Raw genomic sequence first — 21,513 nt, forward strand, 5'->3', positions numbered from 1 at the left:
TTTCCACTCTGCAGGGCTTTCCATCGTCTTTAATATTTTCACAGCCATGATGGCTTTCCAAAATCTAGATGCAGAATTTTCCAGCCATATTTACCCTTGTAACTCTCTAGTAAAACATCTACTAACTTGTGGCATTCAACAGAATATTGCTTAGAAAACACTGCCCAAAAGTTGTAGTTTAGGTTTTTCCTGTTTCTTTTTCTTTCTTTTTTTTGCCATTTATTACCTTTGATTTCATTTTATATGGTCTAGAAGTTTAGTGTCAACTACACAGTTTAAAGGGTTTGTCTGTAATTTTATCTAACACTTACTTCTCCATCTCGTTCAGATACCATGAAAGACATGAAGTACACAAACACACTGTGGCCACCATAATCCCTTGGTTCTACTAAGCTACTCTGCTTTTCTTTAATGGCGCTGCCCTGACTCTTGGTCATTGCCATTTGCTATAAATGTTCACAAAATATACTAAGTAATTCATTCTAAGTTTTGGGGTGTTTTTTTTTTACTTTTTTGGGGAAAAAATTTTTAAATCAAGGCTTTTGACTGTCTCTAGTCATCTTTCTCCTCTTCACATGTTCTCAAAGATTTCTGATAGGTTTCATAGAACACATGTGGAAAGAGTAAAGGAATAGATATCGTATGAGCGTCATCTGTGGGCTCAGTCATACCACGCATTTCACATAGCACACAAAATCTCATGGCCCCAGGGAGGTATGGATCATTAGCCCTACTTTATAGGTGAGTAAACAAAGGCGCACATGTTAAACAACCTGTCAAGGTCAATGAACTCTGGGATTCAACCATCCCACATACAGTCCATGCTCCTTGGGTGCATTCATCCTAGTAATTTAGCTACTTGTGGCTTATTTATTAGGTTGAAAACATCTTGTTAATTTACTATTATTTAATTTATTAACCCTGACTAAGGCCTGACCTCTTACAAGGAAATGCTAATGAACCGTATAACACAAAGACTAGAATGTGACATTCCTATATTTTACAGATATATTCTTTCTTACAACCAGCTTGTCATTCAGACAGCACTCTGCCTCTCTTTTCTGCTCATCTACTCATTTCTTGCTCTCATTCAGGCAGACATTTTCTTCCTCCTTTTGGATATCCAAGTTTAATTTCTTTAAAATAGACTATTTTTTAGATCAATTTTATATTTACAGAAAAAATTGAGAGGATAGTACAGAGAATTCCCATACACTCTATATCCGGTTTCCCCTAATATTAATGTCTTGTATTAGTATGGAACAAGTGTTACAATTAATGAACCAATGTTGATACCTTATCACAAACTAAAGACCATACTTTATTTGAATTGCTTCAGTTTATATCTCATGTACTTTTTCTGCTCTACAATCCCACTCAGGACGCTATATTATGTTTAGCTGTCATATTCCTTTAGGTTCCTTTACACTGTGACATCTTCTCAGACACTTCTTGTTTTTGATGACCTTGACAGTTTTGAAGAGTACTGGTCAAGTGTTTTGTATTCTGTCCCTTAACTGGAGTTTGCCTGATGTTTTCCTCATGGTTAGACTGGGGTTATGGGTTTGGGGGAGGAAGGCCACAGAGGTAAAAGGCCATTTCTTCAAGTCACTCTCCATGGCCCAGACCTAAGGAGTGGGGAGCTATGCTCTCCTTCTCTGACTCCAGAGGATCTACTTAAATTATTTGGCATTCCTCTGCCTGGGAGATTGGTCTCTTCTCCATCTATTTATGTATTGCAGTCACCAGGTAGAATTTAATTAAAGTACTAGGGGTAAAAAATTACTTGCTTCAAAAATATTCCTTCTTAAAATCCAGGGCAAAAGTGTTGTTTTTTGTTTGTTTGCTTTTAAAGACCTTCTTGTTAAAATTAATTTTGGCTGCATTGGATCTTTATTGCTGCACACAGGCTTTCTCTAGTTGCAGCGAGCAGGGGCTACTCTTCGTTGCGGTGCGCGGACTTCTCATTGCGGTGGCTTCTCTTGCCGCAGAGCACGGGCTCTAGGTGTGCGGGCTTCAGTAGTTGTGACTCGTGGGCTCTAGAGCGCAGGCTCAGCAGTTGTGGCACATGGGTTTAGTTGCTCTGCGGCATGTGGGATCTTCCCGGACCAGGGCTCGAACCCATGTCCCCGGCATTGGCGGGCGAATTCTTAACCACTGCGCCACCATGGAAGCCCCCGAAAGTGTTTTTGAAAAGTCTAATTTCCTTTGCTCATATTTAAATTAAATTTCACTCTTAGTTGAACATTTAATATATATATTGAAACTGAGTCTGCCAGCAATCCCACTACTGGGCATATACCCTGAGAAAACCATAATTCAAAAAGAGTCATGTACCACAATGTTCATTGCAGCACTATTTACAATAGTCAGGACGTGGAGGCAACCTAAGTGTCCATCAACAGATGAGTGGATAAAGAAGATGTGGCACATATATACAACGGAATGTTACTCAGCTGTACAAAGAAACGAAACTGAGTTATTTGTAGTGAGGTGGATGGACATAGAGTCTCTCATACAGAGTGAAGTAAGTCAGAAAGAGAAAAACAAATACCGTATGCTAACACATATATATGGAATCTAAAAAAAAAAAAAGGTTCTGATGAACCTAGGGGCAGGACAGGAATAAAGATGCAGATGTAGAGAATGGACTTGAGGACACAGGGAGGGGGAAGGGTAAGCTGGGATGAAGTGAGAGAGTGGCATGGACATATATACACTACCAAATGTAAAATAGATAGCTAGTGGGAAGCAGCTGCATGGCACAGGGAGATCAGCGCAGTGCTTTGCGACCACCTGGTGGGGGGGATAAGGAGGGTGGGAGGGAGGCTCAAGAGGGAGGGGATATGGGGATATACGTATGCATATATCTGATTCACTTTGTTATACAGCAGAAACTAACACAACACTGTAAAGCAATTATACTCTAATAAAGATGTTAAAAGAAAAACAAACAAACAAAAAAACTGAGTCTGACACAAAGATGACTCACACAAGGCTCCTTGCCTGAAGAAACTATCCTCGGGGTCAAACAGAAATGTATACATTTCACAAGGCAAATAAGTGCTGCAGTTAAAAGTTAAAGAGTGCCTCGGGAACACTGAGAGGATAGCACAGGTGTCCTTCTGTATCCATGCAGAAACAGTTCCAGGACCCCATGGCTACCAAAATCCTCGGATGCTCAAGACCCTTACAGAAGATGGTGATAGTGGTACAATGAATACAGTCTGCCCTCCCTACCAATGGGCTGCATACCTGCGGATTCAGCCAAACCCAGATCGAAATTTTGGTTGAATCCGAGGGATGTAGGACTCGCAAACATGAAGGCTTGACTGTAATTAATTCAAGGAAATTTTGATGAAAGAAGAGTGAGTCCAACACTGGCTTCCCGGTGTGCAGCCAGTGATTGCGAATGATCCTAATTATGAAATGGAGAAGCCTTAGCTCAGAGAGAGTGAAAGACTTAACTAAGTTCACACAGTTGGGTCATGTATGAGCCTAAGCTGAAAATCAAGTCTTCCAATTCCAGATCCTATGTCCTTTTAGCTACATCAAACTAGAAGATAACACAGAAGTCTGCTATGCCATTATTCAAGGCGGAAATGAATAAAGCACTTACCTCAAATAAACGTAAGACTTTGGCCAGCGCACCAACTTCTTCTTTGAGTGAGAAGATCAGGGATATGGCACCATTTTGATTGGAGTTGTCTTCAATATAGCTTGTTTCCTACAGGATTAAATGCATTTGGGTAAAATGTTTTTCACAGCTCAGCAATTCATTCCTGTGAAGCCTCCAAGGAAGAGGCGAGCATGAACTTCCTCTTCTGGTTAAGTCTTGGAATACAATGAGCTACATATATTCTCTACAGAAGTATATGTGTGGTGGAAAATAAGAAATCAAGGGAAGTGAAATGTTCAGTGGTGCTCTTAGATCAGACTTCAACTTTAGAAAGCTCTAATTGTTCACAAATGTCACCAGTTACACTATAGATTCACTGCCTTTTTAATGAGCACCTACCAAGTGCTAGGTACAATTAGGGCTCTGAGAGAAACAAAGATGAATGAGAGGATGCCCCATTCATCAGAAGTTCAAATTCTGACTTAGTAGACACATACACAGCAAATGAGGTAAATTGAAAAAGATCTTAGAGGTGGTATAATATGGTACAATAATTGTCCCAGGAAAACATTGAGAAATACAGGGTGGAAAATACTAAAAATAGAACACACACAGGCTTTTGAGTCCAAAGACATGGGTTGGAATCCTCTCTCTTCCATTTACCAACCAGAACACTTTGGGATAGCTTAGGCTTCTGAACTTCCTCGTGTGTGAAAGCAGGCTAATCTGCAATCATGACAAGCCCTGTCCAAACAGTATTCAGACGATGAAAAAGATAACATAGTTTAAATATAATATTAAGAGAAATATGTAAAAATGATGGAAATATTAAGAATACCCACGAATGATTTCTTGGCCTTTGGCAAAGATGTCATGGGAACATTAAACTTGTTCCCAGATGCTGGGATCTGAGACACCAATTGTTGAAAAAGAGTCACTAAGTACATAAGAGCACATATGTAACTTATTGGAAGATGGATGCCTTAAAACAGCAAAGAATGTCAAGGATCTAGCAACTTTCTACATGCATGTGACAGCAAATTAAGGTGGAACTAGGGTTGCCATTCCAGAAAGGGTTTGCCAAAATCTTTTAAAATTTTAAAGTTAAGTGTTAAATTAAGTTTTACAATAATACATAGAGTTCCATGTGTGCTTTCAAATAAACAGCATATACCTAAAACTGGGGGGGGGGGAAACCCATGCAGAACAATTACTCTCTTGTAAGCAAGTTAATGAAATTAGTGGAATGGCTGTTACATCATCTCCATGAGAAGGCTGTGCTGGGCAGGGTCTCAGTGGCTTAGCATCATAAACCCTGTATGAACACGGATGACCCTCAGGATGAAATTCTTTTAATTCAGATTTTCCCAGAACCTTACCTGAAACAGAGGTGCAGGGGAAGAACCAGAATTATCAGCAAGTGTGATTAGAGGAAGCCTTAAATGAATTGCAAAACTGAACTGCTATATATCCTTATATGGACCATGATATTATCTTTCTAAAAATTTTTTTAATCTACCGTACATTAAAAGCCCTTATAATGTCCCAGATATTATAATAAGCACTTGATTTGGATTATCTCATTTAATTTTTTTTTTTTTTTTTTTGCGGTACGTGGGCCTCTCACTGTTGTGGCCTCTCCCGTTGCAGAGCAACAGGCTCTGGACGCGCAGGCTCAGCGGCCATGGCTCACGGGCCCAGCCGCTCCGCGGCACGTGGGATCTTCCCGGACCGGGGCACGAACCCGCGTCCCCTGCATCGGCAGGTGGACTCTCGACCACTGCGCCACCAGGGAAGCCCTATCTCATTTAATTTTGATAACAATCTAGAAAGTAGGTTTTACTACTTTCCAAGTGCCCCTTTTATTGATGACAAAATGAAGGTTTAGAGAAGTTAAGTAACTTGTCCAGAGTTGCATGGTTAGCAGTGGAACCCATGCCACTGGATCCCAGCATGCTGTCCATGAATCACAGCTTCCTGCAGGCTCTGCTCTACCTTCTGTCTCTAGTAAACTCTGCCAGAGACACGCAGAGCAGCCTCTGATGTCAGTCTTCTTCCTAGGAGAGGACACTGAGCCCTCAGTTCTTTCCAGTTTCCTTGAAATGACAAAAGATTTCCATTTCTAGTTCACTTGGCAACATTCTCCTCTCCTGTTGGCCTCCAAGAAAGGGAGCATATTTCTGACACACCTCAATGGATGTCACCTATGACTGGGGCAATTCCGACGTGAACGCACCGTGCTCGAAACTGTCATCCACCACTTTCCCACTCCTGTGTGTGTCCAGCCAATCACCAAGTCCAGTCTGACCTTCTCCAGAAATGATGCTCGGGGTCAGGTCCTTCTTTGGTTCCCACTGCCACCACAGTAATCCAGCTCTTAGTGATCTGCAGTGATTGAGCCCTGCTAGCAGAATTTTGCTCACGTCCTTATTCTACACAGTATTCTTTAGGGGCTCCCCATGGCCAACAGGATACAAGACCTCTTTGTGATATTCAAAAGTCCCCTTAGTACCCCACCTCCTGAGCTTCACCCACAGGAACCTCCCCTCCAGAAAACTGGTTCCTCCTTGCCCTTTCAACTCCTCATTAGAGTAAATGCACTGCATCCCTCCCTCTACCCCTTTCAAATACATCATCTTTCCTCAAAAGCCCTCTTGGGTCTCACTTCTCTCAGAAAACCTATATACTCCTCAGCCAAGGTGAACAATCCCTCCTTGATCTGTTTGTTCCATTTGGCCTCTGATACCCACATGGGACTTGATAACTGACTCAAAGAGGTGGACTTGTCTTAAGAGCTCGTCTAGTTCCACACTCTCATTTTTCATATGGGGAGACTATGGGCCACCTGAGATCATCACACAGGCAGTGGGTGGCAGATTAAGAACTCAGGCTCCTGCTATGGAAAACAGTATGGAGTTTCCTCAAAGAACTAAAAATAGAATTGCCATATGATCCAGCAATCCCACTCCTGGGCATACATCCAGACAAAACTCTAATTCGAAAAGATACATGCACGCCAATGTTCACAGCAGCCAAGACATGGAAACAACCTAAATGTGCATCAACAGATGAATGGATAAAGAAGATGTGGTACATATATACAATGGAATATTACTCAGCCATTAAAAAGAATGAAATAATGCCATTTGCAGCAACATGGATGGGAGCTAGAGAGTGTCATATAAAGTGAAGAAATTCAGACAGAGAAAGAGAAATATTGTATGATATCGCTTATATGTGGAATCTAAAAAAAAATGAACTTATTTCAGACTCACAGACTTAGAGAATGAACTTATGGTTGCCAGTGGGGGAAGGGTGAGGGGAAGGGATAGTTAGGGAGTTTGGGATTGACGTGTACACACTGCTGTATTTAAAATGGATAACCAACAAGGACCTACAGTATAGCACAGGGAACTCTGCTCAATACTCTGTAACAACCTAATTAGGAAAAGAATTTGAAAAAGAATAGATACTTGTATATGTATAGCTGAATCACTTTGCTGTACACCTGAAACTAACACAACATTGTTAATCAACTATACTCCCATGTAAGATAAAAAGTGAAATAAAAAAGAAGTGTTATGATGGAGAAAAAAAAAAGAAGATGTGGTGTATATATATATACAATGGAATATTACTCAGCCATGAAAAGAATGAAATAATGCCATTTGCAGCAACATGGATGGACCTAGAGAGTATCATACTAAGTGAAGTAAGCCAGACAGAAAAAGACAAATACCATACGATATCACTTATATGTGGAATCTAAAATATGACATAAATGAACTTCCAAGCAATAGAAATAGACTCACAGACATAGAGAGCAGACTTGCGGTTGCCAAGGGGGAGAGGGGGGTGGGGGAGGGATGGATTGAGAGTTTGGGATTGGCAGATGCAAACTATTATATATGGAACGGATAAACAATGTCTTACTGTATAGCACAGGGAACTATATTCAGTATCCTGTGATAAACCATAACGGAAAAGAATATGTATGTATAAGTCTGGCTGAATCACTTGGCTGTACAGCAGGAACTAGCACAGCGTTCTGAATCAACTATACTTCAATAAAATTAATTAATTAACAAAAAAAGAACTCAGGCTCCTAAATGTCATTCATTCTATACAATTCCCTCTGCTATGGACACAATGTCCACATTAAAGGCTCTGTTTCTTGCATAGTAAGGGCTGTACTCTGGTCCAATCACCAGAAGGTTACTCAATACCACTCCTAACAGCCTATACCTTACCCACGTCTGTCCCCTTTCACTTTCGTCATTCTCCCCATATACTTTCTAGATCAGGGTTTCTAAGTGGGTGTTCCTTGGGTCTCCACTCCAAAATTACCTCGTGATTCCTTGTTTGAATGCAGATTCCTGGGCCCCACCCAAACCTACCAAATCAGAATATTTGGTGTAGGATCTTAGAATCTGCATTTTCAAAAGCATCGCAGAGGACTCTTAACCATGGAAGATTTTGAAACCACTGATAAATATATAGCCTATTTTTTTTAATTATGACTTTTCTCATCTGTGTCTGCAAATTCACATTTACCATAAGGCACTACTCTTTATTGTTATTAATATTGAAAGTAGAGCCGGCCATGACTGAGTACCCACCATGTGCCTGGAGCCATATCTGGTACTTTTAACAGTTAATAAACATCACCATTGGTAGAAACTAGCGCTGGCAGAAAAGAAGAGTTTACATATAATAGCTTATTCAGTCCTCACGATTGCCCCATGAGATGGGTGCTGTTATTTTGAAAATGAAGGAATAGACTCAGCGAGACTAAGTAGCTTGTCCAAGGACAGTCAGCTAACGAGTGGCAGAGTCTGCATGTGAACCCAGGTCCAACAACTCCAAAATCCTTAATCCACCCCCCAGTGACCCAACTGGGACAATAGCTTCCCTTTTCAAAGCTTGAGGGACTTGAAATGAAAGGAAGCCCATGGAATTTTGTAAAATGGTGTGGCCTTGAGTGGATTCTGATTCCAGCATTGTTATGCGGATCAGCATGAGATCTTGGACAGACCTCTTCCAGAACATGTTTATAATGGCTCATAATCTATACTTTATTTGTTTCCAATAGACATATGAGTTGACTTAGAAAGACATGTACACTCAGGACGCACAAAGGTAGAGAAAAGTAGCTCCGAAACTAGAAAAGAAGGAAGAACAGGGAGAAAAAACTTTACTAGCAACCAAGAAGGAAAGGATTTTGATCACTGAGCAATACCCTTAACAATAGAAATACATTCTCTTTGGTTGTGTCTAATAAATATATTCTGTTATCTTTGGAAAAGAGCAGTTTTCACAATTACCAGCAATTTATCTGTAGCAAGGATATTCCAGCGGCACTGACTTTCAATTGTAGTGCTTTTTGGGGTCATGGGAGGAGGTGTGTATTCACATGTGTGATTATACATACACACATCTACAGTGTAAGACACCCAAAAACAAGATGCAGACATCCTGCCTTGGACATACTCTGCCTCTGTACTCCAGAATTTATCTACAGGAGGAAGCAGTGTAGTGGAGGAGTGCACAGGGTGTTGGGAGTCACATCTGGGTTTGAAACCTGGCTTTGTGCCATTCAGAGCTGTGATTTCTGAGTTCCCTTAATCTTTTAATCCATCACCCTGTTCTATGTTCTTTACAGCACTTATCTCTACATGAAAGTATATGTTCATTTGGTGAATTTATTTTACTGTCTGTCTCCTCCACAAGAATGTAATTTTCATCAGGGCAGAGGTTCTACTGTGCCTGGCTCAGAGTAGGTGCTCAGTAAGTCTTTGCTGAGTGGATGAATGAGCTGAACATCTTTCGCAGGATTGCTGTGCTCGCAGGTGGAGACCAGCCTTATGTCAGGATTACATCTAATGTGTTCTGTTCATAAATGTGTCTTTTTTGCAGATCGTCAGAGCTGGAAGGAGTCCTGAAGACTATTCTAGTTCAAAATCCGCACCCCCCCCCCCAATTTTACAGATACCAGACTGAGCCTCTCCAGCCCGATTAGGTGACTTTCCAGTACATAGCTTCAGTAAACCAAACACGAGAGCCCACAACTCCTAATTCCTGGTCCGGCATCTTTCCACTGCAAAGCTCCACCAGCCACTGTGCTTGACCCAGTGTGTGTTCCTCCTGCCAATGTTCTGATGCATTCTGTTGAACAAACAAATCATTTCTGGCTAGACACCCCTGGCACTTTCCTGTGCTCCAGGAAGTGTGCTAAGACCTTTATAGACATTATTTCACTTGATTCTCATACTAACTCTAGAATGTGCATATTTTTATTCCAATGTTTCATATGAATAGACCTGAGGATCTGCAAAGTTAAATCCCTTGCTTTCAACACGCGGGTGTTACAGAGCACTCTCTAAACCCTCCTCTTTACCCCCAGTCACCGACAGTGACAATTTGTGGTTCTCCATCTTCTAAGTGCTCTACAAATAAAACTTTAGTCCCCAGAGCTCCCTAACCAGATCGCTGGCCCTAACCTCCGCCATAGTCACGGGGGCCCCACGGCCAGCAGCACAGAAGCTAAATGATGGCAAAGCTGGCATCTGTTCTGGGATCTGACGCCCATGCCGTCCCTCTTCAACACGAAGTTCTGTCTCCCAAGCCCTACGTACCATTTTCAAAGGAAGTCTTTCTTTCAGGACTCAAAAAAAGTTAGTCCAAAGTTCTGCAGTCTCTAGTTATACTAAAACATCAATCATCCTCTCCTGTCCAGGCTCCCTGTTCTCTAGATTGTTCTCACTAATCCTACAGATGACAGATGCCTTAGACCCACGTTATCTCCCAGGGCTGGGCTTTAAGTCTGAACCCCAGAATCCGGGAGTGTGATCAGTCAATTAGAGTGTGTTCTGCAGTCGTTCACCTCAAGGGAAAGGCAAGAGTTCTAGCGAACGGAATACACCCTGGACATTATCCCTGCCTGCCACGTTTAGGGCTCTCTTACATTCCAAGTCCAAGGCTAACTCTTGTGCATTTTCCTCTCTTTTTAATTTTCTTCTTCCTCAGGTCTGAGTAAGTGTGAGACGTCTTCATACCCCATTTTCTCCCAAAGGTGAAAAAAAGCTACAATTTCTCATAATTTTGCCATTTTGATACCTGGCTGAGAACACTTATAAACATCAAAGAAGAGCAGATCTGCCTGGACCCCAACTGCCACTCCAGATTGTCAAGGACCAGTTTACAGAAGATACAGGCAGTGATTTGTCCAAAGACAGGCAACTAGCTGGTGGCAGCTCTGGAAGCCAGCTCCCTGACTCCTCAAGCCGCGCTCTTTCCCTGAAAGCCACACGGGACAGATGTCCTCTCACTGGGAAACATCTGTTGAGCACGTGTTATCTGTCAACTTCCTAGACATTTTCATCATCTTCAAGTGAATTCAGCCTTCCTGGTGAGCTCACGGGAGTAGGAAAACCCAACACTCCTCAGACCTCTTTCCACCGGGGGCCAAACTCCCCTCCCTGCGCAGCTAAGGCCCGCCCTGGCTCACCTGTCCGAAGTCGCTGAGTTTCCTGACCGAGCCTCCGTTCTCCAGGACCACGGCTGACATGCTAGCTCCCGGCGCGTGCGGTCTCCGGAGCTCTGGGGCGTCAGTCGCAGGCGGGTTTGCAAACAGTGCAAACAGCACGTGGTGCTGAGGTTTTTAACCTGGCGTTAGGGAGGAGAGATTCCAAGGTGTCTCCTGCCGCGCTTACCCGCCACAGTCACGCCCCCGGTGGGCGTTGTCCTGACGCGGCGAGCTCCGGGTCACCCCCGCCTGGACCGCTCGGAGGGGAGGGGCAGGGGGAGCGGGCCGGGGAGGGTGTGGCTGGTGACGGGAGTACGGACTTGGCTTGCCCGCCTTGGATGGAGGAAGGCCAACAAGAGAACGCAGGGCCAAATGTGCCCTGGCGATTAGACAGGTTTGGCACTTCTGGGACTCTCAGAAGCCTGGGCACGGGTTCTCTGCGATTGGTGAAAACCTGTGACAGCCGGATGATAACCTTTATAAGAAACAGAGCCAAGATCTCAACTGAGATGGGGGAGGGGGGATTCCTTTCTATGTTACCACTAAGGAAGCTGCCTTTTTTGTGCTCTGACTTCAGAACATTACTTATAGGTGATGCTGTGAACGCTGGGCACAGTGGCTAAGGAGCAAAGAGAATAATAAGATAAACGACCTGGGTTGAAATGCAGCCATGTGTCCCGGAGCTGTTTACATCACTGCTGGGAGCACCCAGAAGAGGACGCAAGCTCAGTCTTGCCAGGATGTTTTAAGAATGTGGATAAGAGAAAGAATGAGGTGATGCATTTAACACTTAGTACAGTTCATGCCATATAGTTAAACACTCCATAACTAGAAGTTATTGCTTAAAAGTATGCAACAACAAATGCTTACTGCGGACCCCTCTGTTGTATGCCAGGTGGTACTGGGGGTACAGCAGTGAAATAAGTGGAGGACCCTGCCTCCTGCCCACACCCGTGCTGCCATTCTGGGAGGGAGACAGAAAACAAACAAATAAGTTTAGGCAGAGCTAAGCCTTCTGAAGAAAATAAAATAGGGAGATGGGCTAGTAGGCAGGAAAATGTCATTCACCTCAGTTTTTTCAGACCCAGGAACTGAGACGAGGCATTCATTGCCACCAGGCAAAACAAAATATAAAAGAGCACTGCAGAGTCAGAAGTTCAGAAAGGATGTGAAAAAATCAAGGGCATCAAGACCTTGAGTGCCTGCCTAATATTTAGCCAGGAGAGGGCAATGGGCTAAGAGAAAACAAGCCAATAATAGAGGTTGCTAGAAATCCGCCCCCTCCCCTCCCATAATCCTTTGACGGAATGACCAAGCACCTTCCAAAAGAGAAAAAAAATCTCAGATTCAGGATTCAAAACAAACAGATGAACTCCTGATTCCACCACTGATTAACTTTGGTCAAGTCCATGCCTCAGTTTCTTTGTCTTTAAAATGGGGCTTTAAGCGTTGCTGTTTAGGATTCTTTGAGCCTGTATGATGTGCCAGGCTTTCTACTGGCTGCTAAGAAGACAGATATACATTAAGTGTAATTTCTGTCCAAAAGAAGTCCTTGGGTGTGTGATTAATATTCTCTGTGGTAAGTTGGAAGATCAGTGTTTTTGAACATGGAAGGGCAAGACCTTGACTTCCACCCTCAGGAGAATCGGTATCCTTTATCTGACTCCAGTGGTTTTCTAGTGTGGTAGACATGAAATGAAGAGTTTTACTGCACCCTAGGATTGCCTTGCAAACATCACGTCAACCCTTGATGTTGCTGGCATACTAAGGAGAGCAATGAATGTGACAGCGCCTGTTGTATTGCCATATAACAGGCATGCAATGAATGAAAACAGCAGTAACAGCTACTTACTTACATGCACATTGTATGTTAGACACTGCCAAGCTCTCCCCATGCATGATTTCATTTCTTCCCTCATAAACTTGAACCGTGCACCCCCACTTTATAAATAAGGAAACTGAGACACAGAAAGTTTAGATAAGTAGTTCAAAGTCAAACTACATTTCACCCAATTCCAAGACACTGGCTCATAAATACTCTTCCTTCCCTTTTTAAAATAAGACCGACGCTGACTTTTAGGACAACAAAATAATAGCACACTTCTCTTTTCTTTTCACACCTCCTAAAAATGGAATTCTTAATTTCCTCTCGCATAAAAATGCCCCGGATCTGTGTTGGGAGGAGAGCACAACTAGTTGTCTGCTACTTCAGAGAAAATCACTTAACAGCTTCTTTTAAAAATTATTCTGGCAAAAAGGGAAAATGTATCCATGAAATAAGAGAAAACCTCACTTGGGATGAGATTGATGGTGACATGAATTTTGTAGATGATTTTCAAACTATCATTTTAATTGGGATGGAATATAATGTGTTGCTGTTATGAACAAGGGCAGTGCTGAGTCCTAAGAAAATTGATGTAGAAGGAACCTTCAAGAATTCAGCCTATAGACCACTGAGATATTGTGAATGGCCAGAGAGGGGTGGGCACCATGTCGCAAGATGTGCAGTTGTGTACCTGGTAAACTTAGGGCTGACCTTCATTGATTTGGAAGTTGAAGATTTCCCAGTCACTGCATGTTATCAATCACTTTTCATTTAACCTCACAGGTAGAGAAGTAAGTTAATCATAACCTCTGAGTTCATGGCCAAAAATCAAAGCTTCCAAGGCTCCTCTCTTGTTTTATTTATTCATTCTCTTTTATCTTCATTCCCCACTCCCATTCCGTTACCCCAGAGGCCACATCCTTAACATGTTTTAATATTTAGCCATGGATTTGTTAAACGCAGGGAAATATTGGAGTGTGTATGTATTTTTCATGGATATGAGTGATGTCGTAGTATAGATTTACTATGGTATATACATGTACTATAGATTTCATGGTTTCTAACTTTTTTCTTTCGGCTGTGTTCTTAGGATGTAGCCATGCTGCTGAATGTACTGGTTCTTTGTACTTTTAACTGGAGTAGAGTATTCCACCGTGTGTATCCACCACATTTGATTTCTCCATTCCCCAGTGATGGACACCTAGGCTATCTCTAATTTTCCACCACCCCAAACAATACTGCAGGAGGCATCCTCATCCTTGTCCACTTATACACCTGTGTGAGAATTTTTCTGGGATAGAAGGGTAGGTTCCTGAATCATGGGGAATGTGCGTTCGTAATTTCACAAAGTACTGCCAGACTGCCCCTTTGAACAGCTTGTACTCAGTCCACACTCCCACAGGTAGGGCAAAAGAGTTCCTGTTGCTGGGTATCCTCAGTATTTGGCTTTTTCCAAGTGTCTGATTCTTTGCCAGTCTACTCAGTGTGAAAAGGTATGTTCTTGCTGTTTTTAATTTGCATCCCTCCTCTAACGAATGAGTTTGAGTACCTCTTTCTACACCATGCCACATAAGATTTCCCATACTTTCAATAGTTCATTATCAAATACTTTGCCTATTTTTCTGTTGGGTTTCCTGGTTTTTGTCTTGATTTGCAGGAATAATTTGTATGGTCTAGATATTACCCTCGTGCCTCTCTCAAGTCACAAAGATACCATCTCCCAATCTATCACTCTCAGTTAACTGTCAGCTGATGTCTTTCCTTGGGAAAAAATATAATTCAGATGTAATAAAAATCCATCTTAAAATAATGCTGTGGTTTGTGCTATTGGGGTCTTTTTTAAGAAGTCCTTCCTCATCCCTAAGTTGCTAAGATATTCTCTTCTTCCTTCTGTCATCCTTAGAGTTTTCTCTTTCACATTCAGATCTTTAATCTTTCTATATCTCTTGTATATGGGATATGGTAATCACCCAGTTGTTTTTTCTTCTCCCTCCATATTATGAGTCAGTTTTTCAATAACATGGGCAAAGACTTTTCCCCAATTTTTAGGTCAGAATTTTCTGAGTTGAGATGAAATTGCCATTTCTACCTGAGTCTTTCTCTAAAGCTTAATTTTATTCCATCGGTTTATTGCATTATGTCTCCTCTTGCATCCATATCATACTGCATTTATTATTACAATATGGTTTGGTAGTATATCTTAATATCTGGTTGTCAAGTCTCCCTTCTTGACTGTATTTTTTCCCAAAGTTTATTTGTCTATTAATGCACACTTATTCTTCCATATTTCAGCTGAGACATTAATTGCTTTAACTCTGAATGTATTGGCTAATCTAGGGACACTTGTGTTAAACAGGAGTAGTCAAGAGTAGACATACATGCTAGGTCCCAATTTGTTATGAATGCAGCCAAAGTTTCTCCATCAATATTATGCTAAATGTATGTTTTTGATGTTATAACCATCATCAGATTTATGAAACCCTCTCTTCCCCCTGTGTGCTGAGGCTTATTTTTGTCATAAAGCAATGAATTTAGAAAATGCTTTTTCTGCATCTACTGAGAAAATTATGTGACGTATTCCTTTTAGTCTATTAATGTGATGAATCACATTGGTAGATTTTTTTAGATGTTAAACTCTTCTTACAAACTAGGATAAACCTTCCTTAATTATGATATATTAATTTTTATTACACTATTAGATATGGTTATCTTATGTTTTATGTAGGATTTTCCCATCTCTGTTTATTAGTGAAATGGAACTGCAGTTTTATTACTTGTACCATCATCATCCTATTTTGACATCAAGATTACAGTAGCCCTACAAGAGGACTTGTACAACTTTCCCCGTTTTTATAGTTTCTGGAACAACCTATAAGATAGAAATTATTTGTTTCGTGAAGATTTGGTAGGGTAGGACCTCTTGTAAATATACTGGACCTGAAAGTTTGGGAGGCAGGAAAAGTAATAGATTATAGTTCAACTTATTTAACTATTATTGGCATATTTATGTTTTCTGTTTCTTCTCATTTTATATTTTTTTCAGAAATTAATTCAGTCTGCAAGGTCTCAACAAAACTAACATATTATTGTTCAAAACATTCTTTTCTTATTTTGTGAAGTTCTATTGTGTCTACATTTATTTTTCCTGTTTCATTTTGTATTTTGTTTATTTGAATCTTCTCTTATCCTGCCAGATGTTTGTCCAATGTGAGTCAGCATTACATAAGACTGCTCCTCTTTATTTTTTGTGTTGTCATTTATTTCATTGTTTCTCCCCACTTTTCTTTATTATGCCTTTGTTTGAGCTTGTTTTGTTGTTCTTTTCCCAACTTCTTGAGTTGAACACTTATTTGTTTTCAATCTTCTTTTTTTCCTGATAAATGCATTTAAAATGAAATGTTTCTAAGTACTGCTTTGGCTGTGTCTCATTAATTTGATACAGTCAGTGTTTTTTACTATTGTTTGGTTCTAAATTTTGAATATACTTTTCTCAATAATCCAAGGGTTATTAGTAATCTACTATTTAATTCAAGGTACTTGACATATTTTTAACTTTCATTTTTTAATTTTTAACTGAATTACATCATGGTTAAAGAGCCCAGTCTTTATGATTATGATTTTTTGGAGTTTATTGAAGCTTTCTTGGTGGCCAAGCACATGTGGTCAATTTTTGTAAATGTTCGGGCATGCTAGCAAAGAATAGGTATTCTTTATTTCTTGGAGATAGGTAGATAGATAGATATAGATATTTTAACATACTCATTTCAGAAGTTAATAAATCAGACAAAAATGATGTAGAACACAAACAATACATTCAAACGTTTACACATAGATTATAAGTATGTATGTATACATACATATCTTGTGTTTTAATCTAATCTGATAATTTCATCTTTTTATTAGAAAGTTTAACCCATTTACATTTATTATAACAACTTTTATGGTAAGACCTACTTCTGCTATTTTATTTCATATTTTCTATTTCCTGCACTTTTTATTTCATTTCCTCCTTTTAAACCTTTCTAACCTTTCTATAGAAGAATAGATCAAATTTTCTTCTTATGATTAAGAAGTTATCCTTTCTATTTGTTTTTCTTTGCTGATTGTTATGACCTGAAACATTTGTGTCCCCCCAAAATTTATATGTTGAAGCTTAATCCTCAATGTGATGGTATTTGGAACTGAAGACTTTGGGAGATAATTAGGTCATAAAGGTAGAGCCCTCATGAGTGGGATTAGTGCCCTTATAAGAAAAGACATGAGAGAGTTTGTTCCTTCTCTCTCTGTTCTTCACTATGTGTAATATAATGAGAAGATGGCTATCTGAAAACCAGGAAGGGGGCTCTCACCAAACAGTAGATCTGCCGACAGCTTGATCTTGGACTTCCCAGCCTCCAAAACAGTAAGGAAAAAAAAAATTTGCTGTTTTATCCACCCAACCTATGTATGGTATATTTATTATAGCAAACCAAAACTGACTAAGATACTGGTTATCTCTGTTATTTATTTTTTCCATTGAGATATGATTTTTAATTTCATTTTTTGTGTTTGAAGAGTTAAACACTCATGTGGATCAAAAATCCAAAAGTAAAAGCATAAATAGTGAAAATTCTGTCACACTCCCATATCCTTCAGGCACCTGATTCTCTTCCCCAAAGACAGCCAATGTTATTATTTTCTTCCAGAGACTTTTAAGCAAATATGTGTTTGTATTTGTGTGTGTACATGTATTCTTTCTCCTCCTTTCAAATAGTAGCACAATATACATGGTATCTTGTCATTTTGAAATTTTAACTTAATAATATGTCTTGAAATTACCCTGTTTACTACGTATACCTTCCTCATTCTTTTTTAATAGCTCCATTGTACTTCTTTCTATGAATTATCATAATTTAATTGGTACTCTGTTAATTAACATTATTGTAGTTTCCAATCTTTTGCCATTACAAATAATGCTGTGATGAATAACTTTGTATATGCATCATTTTACACATAAGTTAGAATATGTCTGTATGAAAAAAAGACCCTAGGTAGAATTTCTGGGTCAGAGGAGTGGGACATTTATCATTTCAATAGATATTAAAAATTATTAATTATCCTCCAGAGGGTAACCATATAATTTATCATCCAAACTGGAATTTTTTGATAGTGAAAGGAGTGCTAGTGATAATTACACTGACACAACAGATATAAATTGGAACTATCCCAGGCAAATCATTATGTGTAGTTTCCCAATCCATATGGGTTCTACCAATTTATACACTACCAGAAAAATGTGAGAGTGTCTATTTCCTATAATTTTCCAACCTAATATGAGGTTGCTTACCTCAGTATTGACAAATCTTGACAAGTAGGTTCAGATACACAGAAAGACCAGACATCACTTGAGTAAATCAAATAAATCAGCTGAGTCAGGATTCACAGCAAAAAGGTTATCAACATTATCTAGGGAGAAGCAGGGCTATAGCCCTCACAAGTGAGTACACACACATGGATGGTAACATCTGAGTGAATGAGAGATATATCAACTTCATGGAAGCTTGGCACTCGCCTTCACACCAACCTGATGACCATGAGACTAAAACACGTCTGGACAGAGCCTTGCCTGGATCAAACAGAACTCATTGAATGACAAAATATTGATAATTACTGAAGCTAGGTGATAGGTAATTATTTTATTATCTCACTTTTATTGTATTTTTTGTCAATTTCCATAATAAAAACTTTTAAAAAGAGAAAAAAAACAGAACTTATTAACCTCATCCATACATTGCATAAGCTTATGAAGACACTACAGCACAAAACCTAGAACCAACTTCCCACTTATCAATCTCTTCACACTAATATAAACTGCTTAAGCCAAGAACATTTATGAATTTATTGCTGTGGGAGCAGAACAAATGTTAGATACCCAGACATGTGGCCTTTAGGCCAGCCATGAGGCCTCTTCTGCACTTAACAAATTTTAAAATCCTTGACAATCTGGAGGAAAAAGAAACTCATTATGGTTTTAATTAGAATATCTTTTATTTTGAGCAGGTTTCTATTTACTTTTCTGTGAACTATTTATACCTTGAGTTATACCCCTGCCCTTTACATTTTAAATCATCAGGCAGCACAGAGGCTTGGGCTTTATCCCAAAACCCTGCCCCCAGCCCCAGTTACACTGCACTGTGGATGATACCTGTTCTCCATGGAAGCATCTATAGTTATAATCTGGTACTGTTGTTCTCTGGCACACACACACAAAAGATGTCCAAATTATGATTATTTCTTTAATGGGGAGTTTTGTATTTAGCATGAAGATTTCCCATTGGGGGATTTTAAACATGGTTCTGTGGTCTGGGTGATAGCTTCTGACTTAGAGAGGTTCAGCCCACAATAAATTGTCTCTTTGGGGTCATCTCACCATGCAGTCAAGTTCAAGTAAAACATACCCTTGTCCTGCCAATGGTGGAGTCTAGCTTGCTCTCACTGTGGCCATCCATCCATGTTCAATATTCAAATAAGCTAGAGAGTTTCTTGCCTTTATACATGAGTTAGGCATAGTCCCTACATCCCCCAAATTCCAGAGAACAAAGGCCAAGCTCTCTGTTAGGTTCTTTTTAACCACCCTAACTTGGTATAACGTGAAGAGGAAAGATGTCTGGAAAGAAAGGAGAAATGTGACAGCACACTTATCAATGGAAAGAAAAAATTTCACAGCACACTAACAAATCTCTCTCTAATGAAATTCTCTATTCCGATCGTTTGTGTTGGTCTCTTAGACTCCTCTTATAAATCCTTAAAGTGAGTGATGAGTTGAAGGTTGCAAAATGGGCCTCACCATCTCTTAGAGTTTCCCGTAAGAGTCTCAGACTCCAAAGCAACAACCACAAAACAATGACATTTAATATACCATTAGAGTAGTAGCAGAGCCTATGGGTCTCAAACAAATTCAGATGTTCCTTCAAGTGTGTAACTAGGGCCATGCATTTATGTAGAATTTAGAAAAGGGGAACGTTGGGAGGTAATTTCCCCGGCATTTCTACATGTCTTGGACTACTTTTCCAAGGGTATTTGCACAGCAAACAGCCTTGGAAGTGGGAGATAGTATCTCCCTCTGGGTCAAAGGGCAGATTTGTTTCCTGATCAGCATAATAGATAGAGAACCTCTCCATCCCTGAAGAAATTCTATCATAATAAAATCTTTCTCCTCTCCCCAGAGAAGATTTTTGTTGTTCCAGGGTAAAGAGAATGCCTCTCTTTGGAGAGGAGGATGGGAAAGTTGCCATCAACCCTTAAATAAGACCAGAGTTTCCTAAGCTCAGTATTCCTCAGCTGTGACACAGATCCAGTGTGTGCTCAGCACCCACCCAGATTCACTCTGCTTTGACGCCCATGGACTTGAGGGACAAGGGGAGCCAATGTAAACCTGAAACATGTTGCCTATTTTGCTCCGAGCAATTTACTGCTTAAATTCATTTGGGCTTGTTGTTTCCTCACTGGCCAATTTCTGGAAGTTTGGCATGGTCTGGTAGTTACACTGATATTTGGGAACTCCTCAACCCACTTGATGCAGAAGAAACAAAGACGTGGCATATGTGGCGAGCTGCCCCATTTTCTTTCCTTCTCTCTCAGGAAATAGAAGCTCTGGATGTTAGCTAGCCAGCCCCAAGGCCTCCCAGAACAAAAGCATTTCCCAGGCTTCCTTGCAGCTAGATGTAATTACAGGTCTAACATTTGACCAAGGAAATGCAAAGAGAAGTGGTCTGTGTAACATCTAAGAATTGTTCCTAAAGGAAGCTGCCCTTCTCCTTCTATTTTCTCCTTTTTGTGGGTCAGAATGTAGAAATGCTGACTGGAGTTCGAGGAGCCATATTGGATTATGAGGTAAAAGTAGGAATAGGAGCCATGCGTTTCAGAGCAAAAATAGAGAGGGATCAAGATAGAAGGAACCTGGTTCTTGACACCATGGACCATCACTCCAGCAGCCTTGGACTGCTGACTTAGACATTGACATAAGAGAAAAATTAACTTCTATTTCTGTTTTGTTTATACCCATGTATAATTTTGAAATTTCTGCCACTCACAACCGAATCTACTTCCAGCAATAGAAGAGACGTGGGGATGTTCTTTAAGATGGATTTATCTGTCCAAGCACTACTCCTTCCTTATCAGAATTTAAAGAACAATGCAATGTCTCACTGGAAAAATGTAGGAATCCCACCCTTCCACCCCGCACCCTGCACAGGCAGCTGGCTGTGAGCTTCCTCAGAACCTCACTTCTATGGTCTGCTTCTTTTTAGTCTAACTTTTCCCACACAGACAACCCAGAAATCTGAAGATTGCTATCAGTCAATGCCCACACAAACTAACAATTAATGTATGAAGAAGTTTTCATCAAAATAAAAATGAAGGCAGGCTATTCTAGGAATTCTCAGCAGAACTTAGACATTTCCTTGGGGTATAATAAAATCAGTTGGTAAACCAAATGCACTTGATCAAATTTATTAAATGTACATATATAAAATCTTAAGACTCTGGAGCCATTACTTTAGCATC

At 40.3% G+C, this 21,513-nt stretch overlaps 1 protein-coding gene across 1 annotated transcript in view; it reads right to left on the bottom strand.

Annotated features, from left to right (window-relative positions):
- PAH (phenylalanine hydroxylase) overlaps positions 1–11,302 on the bottom strand; it is a 70,925-nt gene extending 59,623 nt beyond the window's left edge. The window contains exons 1-2 of the mRNA XM_029204655.1: positions 11,127–11,302; positions 3,620–3,727 (exon numbers count right to left, since the gene is read on the bottom strand). Coding sequence (XP_029060488.1) covers positions 3,620–3,727; positions 11,127–11,186 — 168 coding nt within the window. The 5' untranslated portion in view covers positions 11,187–11,302. The remainder of the gene's footprint in view (positions 1–3,619; positions 3,728–11,126) is intronic.
- Positions 11,303–21,513: the final 10,211 nt, after the last annotated feature.

This window comes from Monodon monoceros, unplaced genomic scaffold (genome assembly GCF_005190385.1).
Source record: "Monodon monoceros isolate NGI ecotype Baffin Bay Population unplaced genomic scaffold, NGI_Narwhal_1 Super_Scaffold_6, whole genome shotgun sequence".
Lineage (NCBI taxonomy): Eukaryota > Metazoa > Chordata > Mammalia > Artiodactyla > Monodontidae > Monodon > Monodon monoceros.